Source organism: Bactrocera tryoni, chromosome 4 (genome assembly GCF_016617805.1).
Source record: "Bactrocera tryoni isolate S06 chromosome 4, CSIRO_BtryS06_freeze2, whole genome shotgun sequence".
NCBI lineage: Eukaryota > Metazoa > Arthropoda > Insecta > Diptera > Tephritidae > Bactrocera > Bactrocera tryoni.
In genome coordinates this window covers 55,791,188-55,813,996 of record NC_052502.1, presented here as the reverse complement: position 1 = coordinate 55,813,996, position 22,809 = coordinate 55,791,188, and the positions used below count along the sequence as shown (strand labels likewise).

At 39.3% G+C, this 22,809-nt stretch overlaps 1 protein-coding gene across 1 annotated transcript; it reads right to left on the bottom strand.

Moving 5' to 3' along the window:
• Positions 1 to 389: 389 nt before the first annotated feature.
• On the bottom strand, positions 390 to 10,846 carry LOC120773995 (sodium channel protein Nach). Its single transcript, XM_040103264.1, has 12 exons — positions 10,498 to 10,846; positions 10,316 to 10,413; positions 4,546 to 4,657; positions 4,325 to 4,478; positions 4,111 to 4,256; positions 3,764 to 3,845; positions 2,470 to 2,609; positions 2,271 to 2,413; positions 2,072 to 2,210; positions 1,784 to 1,994; positions 683 to 928; positions 390 to 611 (listed from the first exon to the last, which is right to left on the bottom strand). The coding sequence occupies exons 1-12, from the start codon at positions 10,653 to 10,655 to the stop codon at positions 510 to 512; spliced, it is 1,731 nt and encodes a 576-aa protein (XP_039959198.1). The 5' UTR covers positions 10,656 to 10,846; the 3' UTR covers positions 390 to 509.
• Positions 10,847 to 22,809: the final 11,963 nt, after the last annotated feature.

The window sequence follows — 22,809 nt, the reverse complement described above, 5'->3', positions numbered from 1 at the left end:
CCGTTTCATTCACATTCCATCAACCGACTTTATAATTTGTGTTGTTTTTACTTTTTGCGTCTCTTCTTTGCGAAGCGCTTCATGCGACATCTATGCATTGGATTCGAAAACAGCTGAAATAGAGCTTCCAGCAGATGTCGCATGCTACAATTTATAAAAGAAGACGCAAAAAGCGGCAAATCAATTCAGATTCTAGAACAAATTTCAAAAAGTTGTGAAAATTATTAAAATAAACTCTTCTGTGCTGTGATAAAACTTTATTAGTGTAATTTATGAAAAAAGTTAAGCGTAATGTTTAAGGCAAAATGCTTATATGAAATATACTGTCCAAATATACTTGTTGACCTTTGCAAGGAAAGAACATCAAAACTTTGCTGATATTATGTGCAATTTGAATTTGTGTGAGTATTTAATACATTATTATTTAATTATTCTTATTTTTTATTCGTTTTCTGATATCGTGATATCAACTGCAAGCTTTTTCTTTTAAATTATTTATGATTATGTGATCAGGGTAGATATTGTCCATATTTCCACTCGTCGTTCGAATCGGTGTATTGCGGTATTATCTTTGTAGATTTGTAGAGCCCTTTTGAATATCCGGTATAGTCCTATTGGATATTTAAAATGCATTTCGTTAAGTACTTTAAACACACATACATATGTACATATATAGTACTACCTTATCGGCCTTTCGACGCCGGTTGATCTCCTTGATGTTTTCTGGTACATTCATATTAAAATTGTTTCGTTTACTCAGTGTAATGGATTTTTCGTTACGTTGTTTGCTATTCAAATTGTTCCGGATCAAGTTAGGATCTACTCCGGGTGGTGCAGGCTTTGAAACATAGGACATAATGCGCAGTGAAAGATTGATTGCTGGTGGCGGTCTTCTTTTGATTTCCTCTTCGATTTCATATAATTCTTGCTGGAATTAAAAAAATACACAAAATTCCAAAATGATTATGAAATATTTTTGTATTGTGTTATGTTATTTAACGTTTGAACTTGATTATTGCGGTACTGCTTCTGTAACCGGTTTAAAAGTGAGAAATCGAGGCACTGTCATCAAACCTATATGAGCATAAGTTCTGGGGATCGTCTGTATTGTCGGAATAGCTGCCTATTTCCAAAATGATAGTGTGTGTGTAACAAGAAAATATATTGATTTATATCCAACTCAGCAGTAGTCGTTGCAACAACAATTGCATTTGTATAGGTATCGTGAAATGAATGGGTTAAGAGAAAGGCGACTAGATTGCTACGATCATGAAGAACAAACTTTCAAATTTGAGACCAGATCATTATTGATTTATGAATTGCTAAAAATATCTCTTTGGTGGTGCATCGTTCTCAGGGCAGTGGATCCGGAACAGATTCCCCTTTTCATATAGCCAACACTGCCAACATTCCTCCTAATTACTTCAGGGAACTACAACAACTTATGTTTTGCTAAAAACATCTCTTTGGTGGTTATCTAGTGTTATACTAAAGGTTTTCATATTTCCTTGAACCAAGTAAGTTGTTGCTGTAGGTTGTTGTTGTAGCGATAGATTTCTGCCGAGTTGAAAAAAAACCCGGTTCCGTCCCGGTAACGTAGACCTGATTGTCGTGGGAACGGTTGATGCAACATGTCTTCATGTTCCCTTGAACCTAGTAAGTTGGAGGGGCAATAGAAAAACTTCTTCCTCTGTATGTATATACAATACTCTTTCGAAGTAGATTTAAATTTTTTTTTCCATATTTAATATATCGTATTTTTGGAGGCTTGCTTTCGACTTACCCTATTTTTGTACACCATGCAACAGGCTCTTAATGTGAAATAATAAATAATCTCCACACCAGATAGCAGCGAGAAACCCAGAAATAAACTTGCAATACCACCGAAGGACACCAAAAGATCCACCCAACCGAAAAGTACCTCCCGTTTATAACGTATAATAGGCCACGTAAGAAATTCCACTAAAACGCCCGTATCATCGGTCTTTTCGGTGCTGAAAAATGGAATACATAGCGTCTTATAATCAAAATAGAAAAAGTATTAAAACATTATTTTTGCTTGTGTACGAACTTTTTAATCAGTTTCTCAATATTAAAGACCGTCTTCGAGCAACTTAATTCACATTGCATGCAATTCCGTATATTCGTAATGTTCGCCTTATTCTTTTCCAAGCACAACAGATCAGACACGCCGCATGTGGGCACGCTCGCTGCAAAATAATTCGCAATTGGAATTCAATATGAGCCTTAAAAATAGTAAGAAGACTTACGTATCGGTTTATAAAATGGTGGATTGCATTTGCAGAACTTAATGGCGCGCTTCATCCGACACTCCTTCATGCAGGAGGAGAATGTATAACCCTCGGGGAAGTATTGCAATTTGACCTCGTCATAAAAGATGCATTTCCGCTGACTGTTTTGTTGGAAATAAATTTGTAATATTTAGTAATGATTATACCGCACGCTTACCCAATTGTTAGTTGTCGGGCGTCGTCTGTGGTATAGGTGTTCTTTTTGGAGATACGTGCTTCGACCTTCTGATTATCCTCCCACTCTATTTGTGCATTGAAGTCGCTGCCAAAATATTCCTCGTTTGAAAAAATGAAAACCTTGATAGACAATAAATGAAGTAGATTAAATTATATTAGATGAATAAATGAGGATTACACCGCGATCTAAGGTCTATTACTGTCCTAAGTCACAACGACTCTCTTAGCCTCAGCAAATTAATAAATTGGAATATACTGCTAAGTGCTTTTGAGGCGATATGATCCCTATATGGTAACATGGATCCAAGCCAAGGACCTTTATCCTGCGCCTACAGACTGATCTGCAGTCAATTAGCTGGTGCTCTGGAGTTTCAGGCTCCAAGTCGCAAAATCGGCAATTTGCACAAGAAGCTAGGCCGACCCCACGACAGTCGGGTCTACATAACCGGAACGGACCCGAATTTTTATCCAGCCAAGGACTGTCAACTCGGCAGAATTTGGCGCTACAACACCAACAACAAGAAGCTAGGTCCAGGTTATATAAATGCATCTTGAGCTTACAATGGCCAGTGTAGAAAGCGAGTTTGTCCCTTGGAAGATTGATTACATATTTAAACCCTTTAAGGTTGGATGCTGCAGAGCGGGCGAGCTCATCAGTCAGTTCTCCCGGCTATATCTTTGTGACCGGGCACCCAGATAAGGTGCATTTGGTCACGATCCGATAGGCTGTTCAGCCGTTCTATACACTCCTGCACCAATAGCGATTTGATCTCGTACGTAGAGATCGCTTTAAGGTCCGCTTGACTGTCGCTGAGTGTAATTATATGTTCGTTCCGATAGTTTCGTTGGAGTTTCTTAGAATAGTCGGAGTTTTGTCGGAGCATGAGGTGTTGGATGTATAGGTTTCATGCGATATGCAGAGTTGGTTAGAAACATGCGGGTACCCTTTACATCCCTTACTTAGTTTTAGTATGTAGAAGTCAATTCTGGATAAGTATAAGTTTAGCTTACTTCTTCATCCAGAATGAAGTTGATCAAGGCAACGCAAGCTCAAAATTCGTGTTCTACTGTAAATTGGTTTGACTCCCAGACCACCATTCCCGGTGAGGCGGTCAAAGAAGCGGTAGTGATCATCAAATAAGCTTTACTCAGTTAATTATGTAGCTTTTTAAATACCTTCTGTATTCTTCTAATGTACGAAAATAACAAAACATGTTTCATTTGAACTTAATTTACATTACAATAAATCTGTGAAAACTCAGATTTCTACTTACCTTAGCTGTACCATTCGGCACGAAATATAAAGCCCATTTCTTATCCGTCTCATAAAGATCATGTGGCGCCGCTCCATTGACACTAAAATTTCGAAAATAAATATTTAATGAAAAAAACCAAAAGCTTGTCTTAATAATAGCAAATAACGGTATTTATATTATTTTAATTAAAATTGAAACCCAAGAATGATAGAATTCAAGATTGATCGTTTAAGTTCTTCGCTCCGAATCGGAATCTAGGTCACATTATTCTAACTGTATTAATTTTGAAAATAATTTGATTGATCTACCCAGTGTGATTGTAAATAACGGATCTTATATGTCTCTCATTCTTGCCTGAAACTTACTCTTCTTTTGCATCTGATTTGAAGCGACTGTTGAAAGCGAAGCAAATGCCATGCTCTGTGTAAACTCGATCGAAGTGTGTACAACACGATATAGGCTCATCGCGGTATTTGCATTCCGTTAAGGTGTCTTCGCAGCTGATGTGTACCTGAAGAAGAACGAAATCAAAATCTGTATATCCAGAAGCCTTGTCTTGTGTAGGCTGCTAAATCTTACTTTAAATGCAGCTTCTCTCAAGTTAATTTCCTTCAAAATATTTGCCGAGATGGATGTCGAGAGCGCATAAGCTTCGTTGACATTGTCGAAGTTTAATGATGTTAAAAGCTCAAGAAATGGTGCGATCATAGTTGCCGTGGGGTGATCATAATTTCTGTTAATGAGATCTATTTTCATAACGGAAACCTTTTGAGCGAGTTCCATTGTCGCTTTCTACTCACGATAATGTTCTGTATGCCCAATCGTAAGCTTTGTCATGGTCGAACGGTATTTCCGGACAGACAATTGTGCTGGGAAAGACTACATTTTGATTATGGAAATCAGTGTCCAAACCTATAAATATATAAAAGTTTGCCACAATATAAATATATAAATAAAGATAATACCAGATATTGGTATAAATATTCGAAGTTATAAAAGGCATAAGTGTTGGGTAGATATCAATATTTTGACAGTTGAGAATAGTCATGAATAATTTGTTTAAAAAGAAGTGACTTATTCCATTTAAGAGGTAACTAGCGTCCAAAGTGCACATATAATATCAATCATTCCATTGATATCATCCATTGACGTGATCTAGCCAGCATATCCATTGTCTCTTAATTCGCTGAACTATGTCAATGGCGTCGTATAACTCGTACAGCTCATAGTTCCATCGAATGCGATATTCGTCGTTGTCAAAGGACCATAAATATTCCGCAACATCTTTCTCTTGAACACTCCTAAAGTCGACTCATCAGATGATGTCATTGCGCATGCATCCGCAACGTATAGCAGTACGGGAATAATGAGGGACTTGTAGAATTTGGTCTTTGTTCGTCGAGAGAGGACTTTAATTCTTAATTGCCAACTCAGTCCATAGTAGCACCTATTGGCAAGTGATTTTGCGTTGGATTTCAAAACTGATATTGTTGTTGGTGTTGATTCCGGTTCAAATAGACGAAATTAACTACGACTTGTAAGTTATGACTGTCATGAGTGACTTTCGAGCCAAGTCGCCAGTGCGATTACTGCGTGTTTGATGTTAGAGATATCTTGTCTTGTCCGAGTTTACAACAGGACACACACGTTTCGCTTCCTTATCCAATATGAAGAAAGCAAAACTGAAGGCGTGGTTGTTGAGGTCAATGATATTAATATCATCAATAGCAGTTGTACATTTTTGTATAAAATTGAAAGAAATCACACGATAGAGAGTTTTCTTGTTCTCGCTTGGTATCTGACAGAGCTTCTGGTCAACGACAGCTCATATAGCCGCATTAGCTTTGCGGGAATACCAAATTCAGATATAGCGGCATAGAGACAGTTCCTTTTCGTGCTGTCGAAGGGGGCTTTAAAGTCGACGAGAGGTGTTGTTTGTCGATATTCCGTTCACGGGTTTTTATCAAGATTTGCGCATGGTGAAAATGTGGTAGATAGTCGTTTTTCCAGGTCTAAAGCCACACTGATAAGGTCCAAATATTTTTTGGACGGCGGGCTTCAGTCAGTCTTTCACATACTACGCTCAATAAGACTGGATTTTTGCGTATTAAACAGAGTATATTTAGGTTCCATTCGTTGGGCATAGCGTAATCTATCGGCCCCTGCCGATTTGTTGTCCTTTAGGCGAGTAATTGCTATAGTCGGACAATTGAGCATCTATTCCATTGTTTTCGGGTTGGCCAGATCTCCAGATGTTACACTTTCACTGCCGTTCAGCACGATGGAGAAATGTTCCCTTTATAACTTCAGTATGCTTTGAACATCAGCCACTAGATAACCTCTTTAGGTCTTAAAAGAGCATGCTTTGGTCGTGAAACCTTCCGTTAGTCGCCGCATCTTTTCGTAAAAATCTGGATTCGAGAGCTTGTTTCCACTGTTAATTTGCTTACAATTTGTGGAAATAACATCAAAACAAAACAATTTTTTATCTAGCTCGTTAAAGATACTTCATACAATGTGGAAAGAAATGAAAAACATCAAGATTTTCGGGAAGCGAAATGATTTCTGGATGTTTGTTTGTCCGCATATCCGTCTGTTCGTGCAAATGACTGCGGCAAAATTGACATATCATGGCACACGTAATCCTTAGTACCCTGAGCATGTTGACATTGAAGATAGGATAAATTTTATTGTTGCCACGCGCTTAAAATGCAGTTATTCAAAATAATAAAAAGCTATGTAATTATAATCTATCTACATACAGTTTGTCAAGAAACTCTTTACACACTGAAAATTTACAGCATTTTTTTACTTTGCATACAAAAACAAACACCTTCTGTTAAATTTCATCTAATTTTTTTAATGTAGGACTGTTGAATAATATGTGCTTAGTTAATAAGTGCAAAAACAAAAACAAAATATTGCAAGGTTAAAGATTAATTCAACAAAATAGTAGTTTACACATTTTTGACACTGTCAAGAAACTCTTTCCACAAAGTGCCTTAGCTACGGTTTAACAAACATATTTAATAACTTATACTATCTTAATCTAATTTTAATATTTGGTATGTCCCCCCTTAGCATTAACTACGTGCTGGAGGCGTTTTTTCATGGAATTAACTAGCTTTTGGACGTCATATTCAGAGGGTATCTTTTGCCACTCTTCAATCACTGCCGTTTTCAGCTCTGTTCGATTTTTGGGCTGCCTTTTTGCCACTTTTTTTTTCAAGTGTGTCCATAAATTTTCAATTGGGTTAAGGTCCGGCTCTGGGGAGGTGTGTCAATCACCTTTTGGCAGTTATAAAGGAGCCATGTCCGCACATTAAGCTCTTTATGCTTGGGGACATTATCCTGGTAAAATTTAAATTTAGGCTTATTGTCGGCAATAAACCCAAATTTTTCGGCACTCTGCTTCAAATGGGTCTTGAGAATTGAGAGGTACTGCTCAGCATTCATAGTATTTTCTATAAATGCCAGCTCTCCGACCCCTTTGCTGCTGATGCATCCCCAAATCATAACCGACAATTTTCCAAATTTAACAGTCGGAATGATATTGCGCTGATCCAACGCTGTTAATGCCTTGCGCCACACTCTGGTTGGTCCATCATTATAATACAGCATGGTTTTAGTTTCGTCACAGAAAATGACATCATCCCAATAACCTGCCGGCGTGCTGACCATGTTAACAGCAAAAGTATAACGTTTTTCAACATTTATCTGGGAAAGCAGCGGTTTCTTTCGAGCAGCTCTTGAAGTGTACTTATGCCGCAGAATTGCTTGGCGTACTTACATACATATATAAATAAAAATGAATCGTCAAACTGTATGTACGCGCATAACTCAATAACGCCTGGACCAATTTGGTCAATTCATTTTCTTAAATGTTCGTTGAAGTTCAAAGATGGGTTTTACAGCGAGAAAAATTCGAATAATTTCCGGACCCCTAAAAACAGCCCTTCTCTCTTCCCCATACAAACGTTATATAAAAATGAATGTCTGTTTGTTAGTAACACTAAGAGAACGGTTGAACCAATCTTGATGAAATTTTTGAAGGTTGTTTGTTGTGGATCGGGAAAGGTTTAGAAACAAATACCTTATAATTTTCATGAGGAGAAGTCGAAAAATTGGACAATTCCAAAAAGTAACATTTTCCATACACATTTTTTTCAATTTTTGTTTGCTTTGTTTTTCAATATTTTGATTTGTAAATTATTTGAATTGTTCAATTGCGGTCGCTTGCTTTTTTATTCCGGCTATCCAAAGGAAAAATTATTGAAAATTATTCAGTGAAAACTTTATGTGTGTTTCAGACGAAGTGATCAATTACTGATTGAAATTTGTTACGAAGCCACGAAGAGGTCGCGCTAATATTGGTCGGCGTTCTTTTTGCCATCAACGTATGGCAGTCCAAGAAAAGGCTAGCATTACTCCAAAAATGCGATGGCATACATATGTACGTGCGGAATTATGGATCGCGGTCAATCAGCTAGCGATCGTAACGATATCACAGCACGACTTTTTAAACAATAGCTGCGATGTTTGATGGTCTTTATCTTGAAGCAACCTATGGTATATATGGTGCTGTTAGATGCTGAATGTATTCTGTTGAGTAGCAAAAAAGAGGTTTGCCGCACGCACACATTCTTCTTTGGATGCGGATGGTGATTACACCAGATCAAATTGATGAAATCATTTCAGCGGAAATTCCTGATTCAGAGATAGATCCAGAATTATACGAAGTGGTGAAAACCAATATGGTTCATGGACCTTGCGAACCTTACAATCCCACTTTGGCTTGTATGTCTGACAATAAATGCACGAAACACTACTCATGTGCTTTTCTTTCAGAAACGGAAATGGGAAATGATGGATATTAACTGTATCGGCGTCACTCACCAGACGACAATGGCAGACCATTTAGCATTTAGAGGCGTGAATATCGACGTTAACAACACATCGAAGTTGACAACACATGGATCGTACCATATTCGCCACTTTTGGCTAATTCACATTTAAAACTCATGTCAATGTTGAATATTGCAGATTGGTGAAATCGATCAAATACGTTTGCAAGTACGTCACTAAAGAAATCAACATAGTGGTTATTGGCCTTGAACGATATGAGATCAGCAGTATCGAATGGGTGTGAACTGCAATAAAGCGCTTTGTAGGATATTTACTTTTGCAATTCATGAAAGTTTTCCGACTGTTGTGCGTCTCGCGGTTCAACTTCATTTACGTCATTGCGTATTGTGAATGGTACAATGTGTGCAACTTTTTGAGAAGCATGCCAGCAGTTGCATTTGCTGGAACCTGATAATCACTGGAAACAGACGAAGGACAATGCGATAGTTACTTCGCATGCCACTGAAGTTCGCATAGTTTTCGCGAAGATCATTTCGACATATCCGCCTTTAAATTCGCGTTAATTATGGGATACGAAAAAATTACATTGCCGATGACATTTTACATTGTATTCGCTAAGAATTGGAAATGGGCAAATTTCGCTTGATACTTCCAGTGGTTTGATATCAATTTCACATCCCTTTTGTCAATTCACTTCAACGGAAGATGAACTCATCACGAATGTTTATCCGACCTTTATTATTTATCGTAACTGCAATTGCCGCGTACACTCAAGGCGCAATTTTAGTTGAAAAAAATACCGATGTTAATGACTTAAACTGGAAGATTTAAAGTCAAATTTCGGGAGGTTTGCGCTCATATAAATAGATCGATCGTCTTGACAAGAAAGACGAAACCGTAAATTATCCAGTGGAATTTCCAAATTCTTTGTTTCACAATCTTCATGCGCCGAAACTGTGTAATGGAACCCGACTGATTCTGACGCAGTTATCGAATACAAGGGACAGCCATTTCAGTTCAAACGTATTCAATTTCCAGGGAAAATTGCCTTTGCGTTGACAATCAACAGGACACAAGGAAATCGAGAAATGCTATGTTTTTCACACGGCCAGATATTGTATGTGGCGTGTTGACGAGTTGGAAACCCATCTCCTCTGTATATTTACGCACCAGAACAGAAATCAAAAAACTATGTTTATTAAGCTGCACTACATTAAAAAAAATGTTGAAAATTCGAAAATAAATTATTTTCGACACAATATTATTTCAACTTTTTTCATTTCAAAACACATAATTTCACGCACGACAACGGCTGCGGGGTCAGCTAGTAATTCATAAATTAAAAATTTGGTAGTGAGAGTGGTTTCCCCTCTAATAGGTTTATTTTCGACTACACAAATACCAGACTACATATAGACATTTCCTTTTAGAATTTATTTTTTATAGTCTGGGATAAATATCATCTATCTTCAAATCTACAAAATTTAATTTATTTTTGCAAGCCTTTAATGATCACTTTGTTTTACTTCCCCCATTTTCACCAGCATAAACCGTTTAAAGTCAGGTGAAAAGGCCACAATATCCGGTACTTTTGACATTACTTGAGTATACTCGAAAATTGGTTTCCATGCATTTTAATAAAGAAATATGAACAAAACTATTATACTCGTTATTAAAATCTTCCGTTAGTATAAAAATACTCACCTGTGATGGTTGGATTAGTTTGAAATTTCTCCCACAAACTCATAATTATCACCAATGCAGTCACAGCGCCGATTGTTGTAAAGCAAAACCACATAAATCTACAAGAGAAACGATTTATGTCTTCCTTTTAGTTCACCTACACGCTATTAATCTTATCACAAATTTGATTGACTTTCACCTACTTTTCACCCACCGGACGTCCGGACTCGGCTATGTACCGTACACCATGTAAGGTGGAATTTTGAAAAAACTCTTTCGTTTGAAAAATTAAACTACGCCGAAAGATGGTCAACGTTTCGACCACCTTTACAGCCCAGTCTTTTACACTCTTTTTCGGCATTTTCGTTTTAGAAATCCCCACACTCGCATAATTCACATGGAAGTAAGCAGCGGGTTCGTCGGTTTCAAAGAAAGCACATAGTAGTCAAGAATAATTGCCAAAATTTCCGCTTAAACTCAATCGAAATCGGTCACTACAGCGACGGCTGTCCGTACGTATGTACAACGTTTGTTAACCTCGTTACAAGCTGAGCGCGTCAAGCGTAACACTCGGAGTGAATGCGAGCGGTAGTGTCCTGTTGCACCTACAAATCACAACTGACCGTATCACAGGTCGTCGTGACTAATTGCGTATGCAGAGACAAGCGTTGCGTCTCATTCAGATTTGCCCAGCCGGCGTGGCAGACGGGAGTGGGGTGCGGTGGTGTAGTCACCAAATGGAGTTTACACTGCATTTGGCTGGTGAATGAGTTGAGTGAAGTCATTAAAGGACAATGCAGATAAAAGCAAATCAATGTTGTATGCCTAGGCTACACGCACGAAATGTCATTTGACAATGACCATTGGGACTTTATCTTGATTATTTGAGGGTAGTGGACATTTATCGTTCAACTTTTCGACTATGTCATATTTTTATGACCAACATGCACATCAATATGTGTGTATTTATGTATCCAGGCTATTTTATGACTTTAAAGTCTGTTTATAAACAAAAAAGTAAATCGGTAATATAGCTGAATCTGGAAACTGCTTTCTCATATCTCATCGAATTGTATTTCTGTTTTAAAAACGAAATTTGTTTTTATTACTATTAACACAGGCAATTAATTTTAAACGGCCACATTTTGCTGCGATTTATAGATTTTTTCTCTTAGTGCCTCGGTGGCACACAGGGTCTCTACGATTTTATTAATACTGCTTAAGGGTTCAATTAATTATTTAGTTACATCATGATGGGATCCATATTCGGAACATCCAAGTTCTTTCCGACCTAACCTTAAGCTTTTTAACACTGTTCCTGTGTTCCTCTTTTAAGCATATACAAATAGTATCTCATTCAAACTAGCTAAATCGACGAAAGGTGGTGTGTGTCCATCCTCTTTTTACGAGTCTTTTCCAATATTTAACGTATGGTGAATTTTTGTTAGTTGTCGACTTTCAAATAATTTGTTGACGGTAGTCTTCAGTCTTTCACACACTACGCTCAATAAAACTTTATATGCGATGTTGAAGAGGCTTATCCCACAGTAGTTTTCCCAGATTGTGGGGTCTCCCTTTTTATGAATTTGAAAGAGCACACTTAAATTCCTATCGTCGGGCATGCATGCATGCTCCTTATCAGTTCTTCGCCGCCGTTTTTGAATAGCTCGGCCGGCAATCCATCGGACCCCACCGGTTTTTTGTTCTTCAGACGGATAATTGCAATTCGAACTTCTTCATGGTCGGGTAATAGAACGTCCGCTCCATCGTCATCGATTGGCTAATCGGGTTCACCATCTGCTGGTGTTATGCTTTCACTGCCGTTTATCAGACTGGAGAAGTGTTAGCTTCATAATTTTAGTATGCTATGAGTATCAGTCATTAGATCACCTCTGGGGGTTCTAAGAGAGTATGCTCGGGTTTCGAAACCTTCTATTAGACGCCTCATCTTTTCGTAGAATTTTCGAGCAGTACCCCTGTCGACCAGCTTATCAAGCTCTTCGTAGCGGGCTTACAAAATCCAACTCGTGCAAAAATTACAGCCGAACGGCAATCAAGAGATGTTCGGTGAAAGAGCCTTAAAAGAGATGATTTTCGCGAATTTTGTTCAGCGCTGAAGCTTGTCCTTGTTGAGAAGCCGTTACATCTTCAAAAAATCACTGTTCCGTGTATTTTTTGGACAGAGGGCATCATTTGTCCACATTTCTTCCGAAATGAGTCCGTTCGTAATGTTACTGTCGATGAGGAACGTTATACTCGTAGAGCCATAATTAGTGAACATTTTCATGCCTGATTTTGAGGATGTTGATGGGGATGACCTCTGGTTTCAACAAGTCGGCGCTATATGCCATGCAGCCAACGAAACAATCAATTTATCGAAGACAACTTTTGGTGTACGCATCATCTCGAGTCGTGGGCATGTGACGTGGTCTTCAAAATCATGCGTGTTAATACCTTTGGACTATACTTGAGGGCTGGGTTTTGGTCATAACGTTAATTATTATGCGTTTTATTTTTTTCTTGGCAAACAACTGTCGAAAAAACTCCCTTTATGTGGGTTTCGGCGGAAAACAAACACATCTCGGCTGTTAAGATTCAATAAGCAGCAGAGACAGCTTTGATCATATCTGCTTTCGTTTATTTAAGTACATTTTAAAGACTGCTTCTTAAAGTAACTCGCTACAATCTTTAATTTTCTTAGCTGCTATTTACTTTACTTCCCGTTGAATTCTAATGGATACTCTTAACGATAACAACAACATACCTACTTGATGTTCGCTTAGAAATTACCTCATTCCCCGACAGGATAACACAAATAACACAGACTAATGCACATTTATTTGAGTACCCTCATGCACACACACACATGCGAGTATACATACATACATCCGCAGCTACGTAAGCGATGACGGACATGAAATTCCAACAATATCCGCCACACAAATGCCGCAATGCAACGCAACATGGCGAATTTTATGTTGACTGACTGTTGACTGCATGGATGCCGGGCAACGCGACTGCCTGCCTGGCCATTATTGGCGTTGTCACTGCAGCGCCATTGTTCCCAAGATGGCAATAGACGTTGAAGGAGTTGAAGCCGTTCAAGTCGTTGGCGAGCAGCGAGCGAGTACGTGGTGAAACAGCGAACAGCGCCACTGCAGCTAAATCTACAAATCCTATGTGCCACAACGCGTTGCATGCCACACACACATATATACATCCATATGTTTGTACACCCACGTTGAGTGAAACTGCCGAACGGGAGCGTGTGTTCCGCGAAAGGCACTTCATTGCTCTAATAACAACAACAATCAACATGAATCACATACACACTCACACACACTTGCAGGGCTGAAGTAATTGTGTGTGACACGCGAAATTGCGAATGAAGCGATGTTGGCGGGAAAAAACGTGGCAACGCCGACGGCAAAAGCGCGGACGCGCGGGCGATGAGCTCATAAAAATGTTCATAATTGGAGTAATGGCAGCAGTGGCAGCAACAATAACAACACTGTATTGACAGCAATGTTGCTGTGGCGGCAACAGCGGCAAGAAAATGGTGGCGAACTTTGGTATTTTAAATTTGAAAACACAAACATCACACACACACGCAAGCTTAAAATCTCACGTTTTCAGCGCCTTTATGATATGATTGTATGTATGTATGTGTTTAAGCAATATGTGGCTGTGTGGCATGCACAAAGCAGCTGCAAAGCGGGTGAGCAGTCCTTAAAGATGCAAATGCAGATGACGATGACAGGCACCATCCGCCCCTCACGCTCTCCTGTGCTCTTGGTCCTGCAAACGCTTAAGGAGCATTTTTTGTTTGCGCAAAGAGGAGTGTCTTAAAATGGGCGGTTCAACTGCCAATGCAGGCATGCTACGTGCAACGAACAAGCAAACACACACATTCAAACATGCCATACAAATTTACACCAACACAAATACACGTTTTTTGTGTGAAAAAATCTGTGCTTTTATATGCGCTTATACACATAAGTTGTATGTTGTTGTTGTTGTTGTCGCTGCCCGGCATTTGCATAACAGCGCCAAGAGGAAGTGAGCCTTGAAATGTTTTTGCTTCGGTTTTTTCATTTCAATTTTTAATTCATACTTTTATTTGTTTGTCAGTAATTAAAAAGCTCACAAAACGCAGACAAAAAACAAAATGAATAAATAAAAATTAGTAAAAAAGTAAGTGCGTGTGTATAAATAGACGTTGCAACATGCGCAAATGCAGCAAAATGTCAGTTTGTGTTAAATTTATGCTCATTGCATTTGGTTGTGGCGCTGCGTTGCACTCACTTGCGGATGTCAAATATTATTGCCCACGTGACATTGACTAGTGTCGGCGCGTCCAGCTCTGTTGGCTTTTGCACCTTGTTGCTGTTGTTCTTGTTGTTGCTGGCATTTGTATGGCCAATGTCCGGCTTTTGAGTGTCCCATCTCAGCTGCTGCGGCACGAGTCAGTGCAGCACATCCGATTGGCGCCGGCGGCCAAGTGTAGCTGGCTTGGCACTCTACCAAATAGGCCACATGTTTTGTCACATGCACGAACATACTTAAAAAGTACTCGGCTGTGTGCTAATGGGTTATTCGAAAATAGCTCACTGTCCTAGATATTCCTAACATAATTTTAATTATTATTTATTTTTTTTGTAACTAGATTATAATGAATCGAAATTTTTGTCATAATGAAAAGTCAGAAGCTGTCTCTGCGTTAAAACGTTCAACATTTTAAGTATAAGATAAAGTTTAGGAATTTGCTCGTTATACTCGTACTATTGTGATCCGAAAGTAAGTTGAACTAAAATCTCTGCTGTACTTTGCTGCAGTACTATTCCACATTCAATTGACATAGTGTCAGTTCTTCCCGCATTCGGGTTTTAACCAAACCATCATGACTCTAACTTTTCGGCTTTCCTATGAGTGGATATCACCCCGCCAACTTCTAAACGTCCATCAGTCCAGCTCTTCCCAATACCATTCAGCTACCTAATGTCCGAGTACATCGGACATTCTTCAATAACATGCACCCAAATCTCGACCAGCGCAAAACGCAGTCAAAAGCCCTTGCCCCGTAAGCAATAGCAAACTTAAGGTGCCGGTTGTGCTCGTTAGTCACCCGACCTATCATCTAGAAGCCTCTTTCTCCCCAGATATCTTCACGTCATCATCGGAAATCCAATCATTTCGCAGGAATGACACATCCGCCCGCTCTAACTCAACCAGAAGTAAAAAGTCGTCCGCATACGCACAATTACAGAGGCCTCGAATTGCCCGAGTTCCAAATTCCAAATATATAGACTCCAAATGAAGCACTCCGGGAAGATACGAATTATTCCGATCTCCGCACTCTAGGTAGCGTTTTACTACCCCCTTGAAGTGAATAATGTGTATGTCAACAAATGTCAAGGACGTTCTCCCTAACAACATTCTGAACATATTTAAAAGCATGCATCCCTTATATTGCGTCCTTTCCTGAACCCATACTGCCTATCCGACCATATACCCCGCCTAATCTCCTGAAGCCGTACAGTCTTTTTCCGATATATCCTTTCAATACCTCTTTCGATATCGTTTTTATCTCCTTAATCGTGATAAAACGGTAAGTAGAATACGGTGGTTGCGGAACGATATGAGTCGAGTTAAAAAAAAAGTCTCATAGAAGCAGTGCCAGTGCAGGGTGTCATATTGCATTATGGAGATGAAGGAACCAAGATTTGTTCGTCCATAATTGCGACCAGTTCAGACGTATAGCAACGCGTAATACAGGCAATCGTACCACGATAATCAAAGAAAACTGTCAACATTACCTTGATATTTGATCGACTTGTGATCTTTTCGATCTAGCTTCACCTTTTGCACGATATTCGCTATTGGCCAGTGGTTTCAGGGTTATATGCTTAAATCCAAGTCTTGGATCCAGTGGTGATGCTTTGGAAGTGGTCCTGATAGTTAGACATCAAAATTTCACACAAATCTAAGGGACGATTGTTTTCCAAAAAAATAGCGATTTTGGCAACAATCTCTTCAAAATGGTTTGACCTAAGGCAAATGATTTTCCATTACTATCAGCATGGTCTCTTATTGTCAATTTACAATTGACGTTCTGAGCGCGAACTCGCTTTATTACTTATAAGCCTTTTTGTGTCATAGTTTGATCACCAAAGGTTTTTCGCAACATTTTCAACAGGTTCGCAAAAGAACATTCGTTCCTTAAAGAAAAAATAATGCAAGTTCCTTGCTCAAGAAAACCAACCAATGTAAAAATCGAAAAATTCATTTTACTATTACCTTGCTCACAGTAGGATATAGCGATATATGAACTTTGTCCACAAAAGAACAAACATTTTTGATTACGCTTTATTTCTCACCATAGCTAATCCGTCAACAAGAGATGCTCCTGGTGAAGCGATACAACTGACCCATGTTCTGAAATTCCGAAAAGTACACAGGTTTCGGTGCGGCGATAATCTTCCCATTCAACTTAAATTTCTTTCCGGCGAGTGATTGTTTTCTTGTTTGGATACAAAGAGAGGTTCATCGCTAAATCGCCCCAATAATTCAACATGGTAGATCCCTGTAGTCGTTTTGCACTTTTCCAAGCAGTCAATATAGATTAAAACTCGTGAATCTCAGAAAACTTCGTACATCACCTTTCGGTCACAGGATAATTTTTTCCTTCTTCAGAGCAGCCTTGCCAGATGAAGTCCATTGGTTGATTGTAGCGGTAAATCCATGTTGTGTTTAAGGTCACGAGACGATATAAAAACTCCTTCGGATTACGCTTCAATAGTGCCGAACACAGCTGAGGAGTGGTCTCACGGTCTCATGGCCTCGCTTGTTGCCGCATTGGATCGATTCATAAAAGTTTTAATTTTCTCGCAGCAATAACTTTTGGGCGAAATACACAAGAAACGTTATTTTTTGCGACAGCGCACATTTTGTACTTCATCCGTTCACTTTCTTTCCAAACTTCGTATATGATTCCCCTTAGACATTAACAAAGTGTTCCGTCGGTAAATGTAAAATGTGTTAATACTAGTACGATTAAGGGTTTAAATTGTGTGAAGGTCTTCAATTAATACACTAAATATCCCCTTCAATCAAATCAAAAAGCAGTTGTATAGAGATTTAGTGCATTTTGTAATTTCCGAAGGTCAGACAGAAAGGTCAGACATATATTTACTTTTAAAATTTAGTAAGTTTGTATTATTTACCAATTTCATGATCAAGTGGTATTGGAGTACTAAGAGGGGCAGCTAGAGAAATACTTTTCCGTCAGCCGAGTTAGGTTAGATCAGATGGCTGATCCCTCACCATGGCGGGGGACTACACTTAGACTGTTTTGTACAGTTACATCTGAAGCCAGATGAAAAATTCCCGTAGTTGGATAAGCTATCGGCAACATGCCCAGAACCTATCAAAAATCTGTTTCGGTCTTTTATTTTTTTTTTTTTCAGGTATTTCACCTGAATGTCTAAAAGTTGAGATTCCTGGTGTTTTTTTTCCTTGATTTGACAAAATTAGAACATTCGAGAAGGAAGTGTTGAGATGATTCTATCTCATCTTCTTGAAAACAGTTGATGTAGCTGTCGTTTTACCATATTTATTCCGATCGAACAGTTCCGTTATAACTCTTACAACCATTTATAGGTGCATTTTGCTCAGAGCGAAAGGTTCACTTGACCTCTTACGATTTATCCTTGCCACTGCACAGCGAAGCTTAGGACAAACAGTCTAGTAGATAACCGGAAGAAGCTAACGGAGTTCGTACCCGTTCTGATTCTGATTCTGTTATTGAGGTTAAAGTATCTGTCCTAACAAGCTGATCAACCTTACAGTTTCCTGCAATACCGCACTGGTCAGGCAACCAAACAGTCTGAAAGGTGAAATTTTATTTTTTATACTTCGCGTGTTTTCCGAATCGGTAAATTCTTGTTTTCTGTAAGTTGGTGGTACTGTAAGTCACATCTATGCTGAATTTCACGTCAAAATATTCGTTAGTATTTGAGATACGCGTCGTTTTGTGAGGCTTTAAAAGTGAATTCTTCGATTTCTACTATTTCTAAATTTATTGAACAAAGAAGTGCGATAATGCACCATCTCATACTGCATTGGTTTTTCGTGGTCATTTCGCCACTTTTTCACTGAATATCGTGCCGCAATCAGGAAGTCGCTGCGATTAAAATATCCACCAAAATCATTCGAACGGATTCGCTAAAGATGTCGAGCTCTCTTCCCATCTCCCTTACACTTCCCTGACGATTTTCAAGCACCATTCCTTTCAGGAAATATGCGGCCCAAATCATAAATATTTTCTATACACTCTTTTAATTCCATACGCACACATACTCAATTACGTTACCAAACTCGAATTTTGTTAGTTAGATACCTTACACCTTCGAAGCGGACACGCCGGCGTTGGGTCACCTGCTCGGATTGCACGAACAACAATTACCCAGCACTGGCTCATCAGCACATTGCATCACAAAACAGCCAGCCAGCCAACCAACCGGCCACATTGTGTAAGTGCGACGTTTAATTACCCTGCAGCGGCGGCGTTTGTGACGGCAGCGGCAGCGACAGTGGCAGCCGTGGCGGTTATGGTGACTGGCCGGTGGAGATGACACGCTCGTTGCTCAATTTAAGGCAATTTTATTTGGATTATATAGCGTTGTTGTTGCGGCGTTTGTTGTTGTTGTTGCGGAGTTTGTTGTTGTTATTGCAGTGTTTGTTGTTGTTGTTGCTATGTGGCAATACGTTCAGCGTTTGGCACTTAACAACCTACTAACCATTTGAAATTGCATTTTGATGCTGTTGCTGGTGCTTCTGGTGTTGCCGGTGCTGCGTCATCACTTGGCTGAGCGTAAAATAAAAATCTAAATTAGCTCAAATCCAATTATTTCACACACAAGTGTGTCCATTCAATGTTATAATGCAACATTTGCATTATAAGTGCCACATGAATCAGAGCAGCAAATACGCAAGTCCACACACACACACACACATACACACGCTCGCTTGCATTTGCGGCGCGCGGGTGTTGCATTCCGTTGTCCACTTTGTGACGGCCACCACACTGACGCGCCGCGGGCGCCTGCATTGGGGGCGAGGGTGCCGAGCGAGGTGTTGAGGTGTATTGGTGCGGGTAAATGCATTCACGCCATGGCGTTGAACGCTCACATCCGGTCATAAATTTTGTCACTTGGCATTTGCCTGCCATGCCACGCCACGCTTGCCTTTGTTGTTACTGTTATGCGAGTACTTTTACAATTTCTCGCATTGTCATTCTTGTTGTTGTTGCCATTGTGATTGTGTACGTGTGTTTGTTGTTGTGGTTGTTGCTGATCGTTGACGGCGTTAATCGGATTTGAGCATAAAATTGGATTTCACAAGTGGGAATTGCGCATGCAAGCAGCGCGTAGCGTGTTGGCCAGGAGCGCAAGGACCAAGGAGTTGCCATTAAAGCGGCGCGCGCTGAAGACGTTAGTTTGCCGGCATCATCGGGCATGCATAGCCGTAAGATGATGGCTGTTGATGAGAAAATGGTGGCTGATGGCTTGGTTGCCACTGCATAAATGTCACAAAACTGAATGGGAAATCCAGAAATATTGCGTCAAATCTACATTTGTGTGTGTGCCTAAGTGTGCGTGAACTTGTGCGCGACTTGAAATTCGCAGATAATAATAGTAAAATGCGGCACTTGTGTGCGAAAGCAGCTGATATGTGCGCGAAATAATATTTGAGTGGAATTTGCAGCGGATTAAAGTAGGCGAAATATCACGAACAAAAGCGAGAATTTGGTTGTAAAATTTGTGTAACGAATGCTTTTATGCAGTGGCATCGAATTGCAGAAACAGCTAGCTCTTAGTGAATTATATGGTATTTAACTTTAAGGAATAAAACTTTGAAGTTATATTCCTATCTCATGAGTTCAATAAACGTTGTAAGACTTTGTTCACAATTTTAAAATTCTTAGTTTATTCTTCAAAAGCTATGTCGTACCCCTCAAAGTAATCTCCCTTGGTCCCAATACACTTGCGCCAACGTTTTCGCCAATTCTCGAAACAGTAGTTAAAGTCAATTTTCGGAATAGCCTTCACTGGGCTTAGCCACATGAATCAGAGCAGCTTAGCGATTCACGTTTAATGCCCTCAAACGGTTTCTCCAGAGTGATCGCTTGAGTGTGCTGAAGTCACACGGAGCTAATTCAGTCAAATACGGCGGTTGCGGCACGAAATTGGTTGAAAATTTGACTCACGAAGAATCAATGCGGTATGCCAAGGCATTGTCATGGTGCAAAAACTTCGCGCAAACCATGCATAACACTCAAATGTTATTCCTCGTTGACAGTTTGGCCGGTCGGAAGGAACTCAGAGTGCAGGACACCTCTTAATCAAAGAAAACTTACAACATAACCTTGATTTCTGTCCAAATTTTATGTGGTTTTTGGGCTTCGGCTCACATGTACCACTATCTTCGGCCAATTGATAGTCTGATTCCGGGTCGTAAGCATAGATCCAAGACTCAACACCAGTAATAATACTTTTCTAGACATCGTGTTTTTGTTTTTTGAACAAATTGAGTGTTTTTGGAAGCAATCGTGCTTTCACTTTTCTTAGGCCCAAATCATCTTTTCTGACTGTTAAACGTCGATTCTCAAGCAACTATTTGTTTATTTCATTGGCGTGTTGATCATTCAGTGATCAGTGTTGATGTTGATGGCCGTCCTGGGCGTGATTTGTCGTCAATGCTGTCTCGACCCTCATAAAATTTCGCGAATTTGACCATTTACCAAACAATTTTTATTAGTGTTAAGTACTCTATAATTTTCAGCTGTATTATAATTGTTCACTTTGTCTGTAGCCGCTAAGGTTAGAGCTTGGCGGTTTCCATTCCTTAAAAGAAATTGATCAAAGATCTTTTTTTTTCAAAAAGCATGACCAGAGAATCTGAGAGCGCCGACGTTTTACAAGACAGATGAAAATCACCAAGCCTTATAATTTGACAATTGGATTTCCAAATCCACGAAGGGACATTTACCCATTATTCTGAATACCTCGTATACGTAACGTCAGATACTGGCGCTTGCGGTGACCAGCACATAATTTGAAAACTGAAGTGGTCCTAAACTAAACTTGTGAACTCCAGAAAATGATGGCCACTAACTTTTCAATCGATAAGTCTTCGTCTGTTGCATTACATGTTCTTCGGGAATAGTTCATTGTTTCGAGTGTTCCATAGTCTCTGCAATGTACCAGCGGTTCGTTTTTTCATCGATGGTTACACAGAAACTCATTCGTTGCGCTGAAATCGCATGAAATAATGCTGGGAAATGGTCTTACGGTTTCGCTTCTTGTCCAAAGCAAAAAAACGTGTTACTCATTGTGACGTAGCTTTCTCATGTGGACTATGACCTTTTGAGATGCCAAATATTTCAGCTATCTCGAGACCTTTAATCGGCGGTCAATCTGTACGTGGATCGTGTACTTTTGTCACGGTATCCTCCCTTGTAGCCGTTTTTGGTGCACTAGGCCTGGTTCATCAAAAATTATGTGCGTCACGATGAAACCCCATCAAAGAAGAAGAGTCCCGCTCTTTGATTTTACTGCACGATTTTCAAGAAAAAGTCGAATCCCCGACCGATATCGCTACTTTTCCGTTTTCCTAAAATGCGTACAGTCGTTCGTTTCTAGAAACAAAAATACAAGACTTATTTTTGCTTGAAGTGGGGATATCTTAGATTATCTTAGATATCATATCATTCTGGTATAAAGATTGGCTTCCAAACTCCTTAATCAAACACTGACAGGAAATATTCTGCTTCTACATTTTGGGATAATATAGGGTGATCAAATTCGAGGTTCCTATTTTTTAAGAGAAAATCTCACTCTCAGCTGTTACATTTTATATTGAATATAAGAAGCGGGTTGTGCCGACCAGATTTTATCTATTTTTGCTCATCCCATATACAAGTAATATGCCACATACTCAAAAAAATGTTCTCTCGGTTTCTTTAGGTACCTTGCATACAATCAGCAACCATATGGAGCAAGGTCAAGTGGATATATAGGTGGGGGGTTGTGTTGGAGGGGTCAAGTTTTCGGGCAATTGTATCTATTTTAGGCGCAAAGATACATTGTTATGAATAAAATATGTTCTGCAATTTTTCATTGAGATGACTCAAATATTGGCGGATATATCCAACATAAAGTGACCTAGAAGAAGGGCTCAGGAAAGTATTGACCCGATTCAACCCATTTTTGACACAATGAAATACTATTGCCAGAAAAGGATTCTATGTGAGTTTCAATTTCATATCTAACACATTGAAAGATATTTTCGGTCAAAAGTCAACTATAGGGATCGGGTTCACATATTCGGTACCTAGGGACTTGAACAGTTTTGTTTGGATTTAGACAATTATTAATCAAAAGGTGGCTTACTTTAAGGGAATTATTACCGCAAAATTTTATTCCGTTATATTAATTAATTCTTGATTTGTGTAT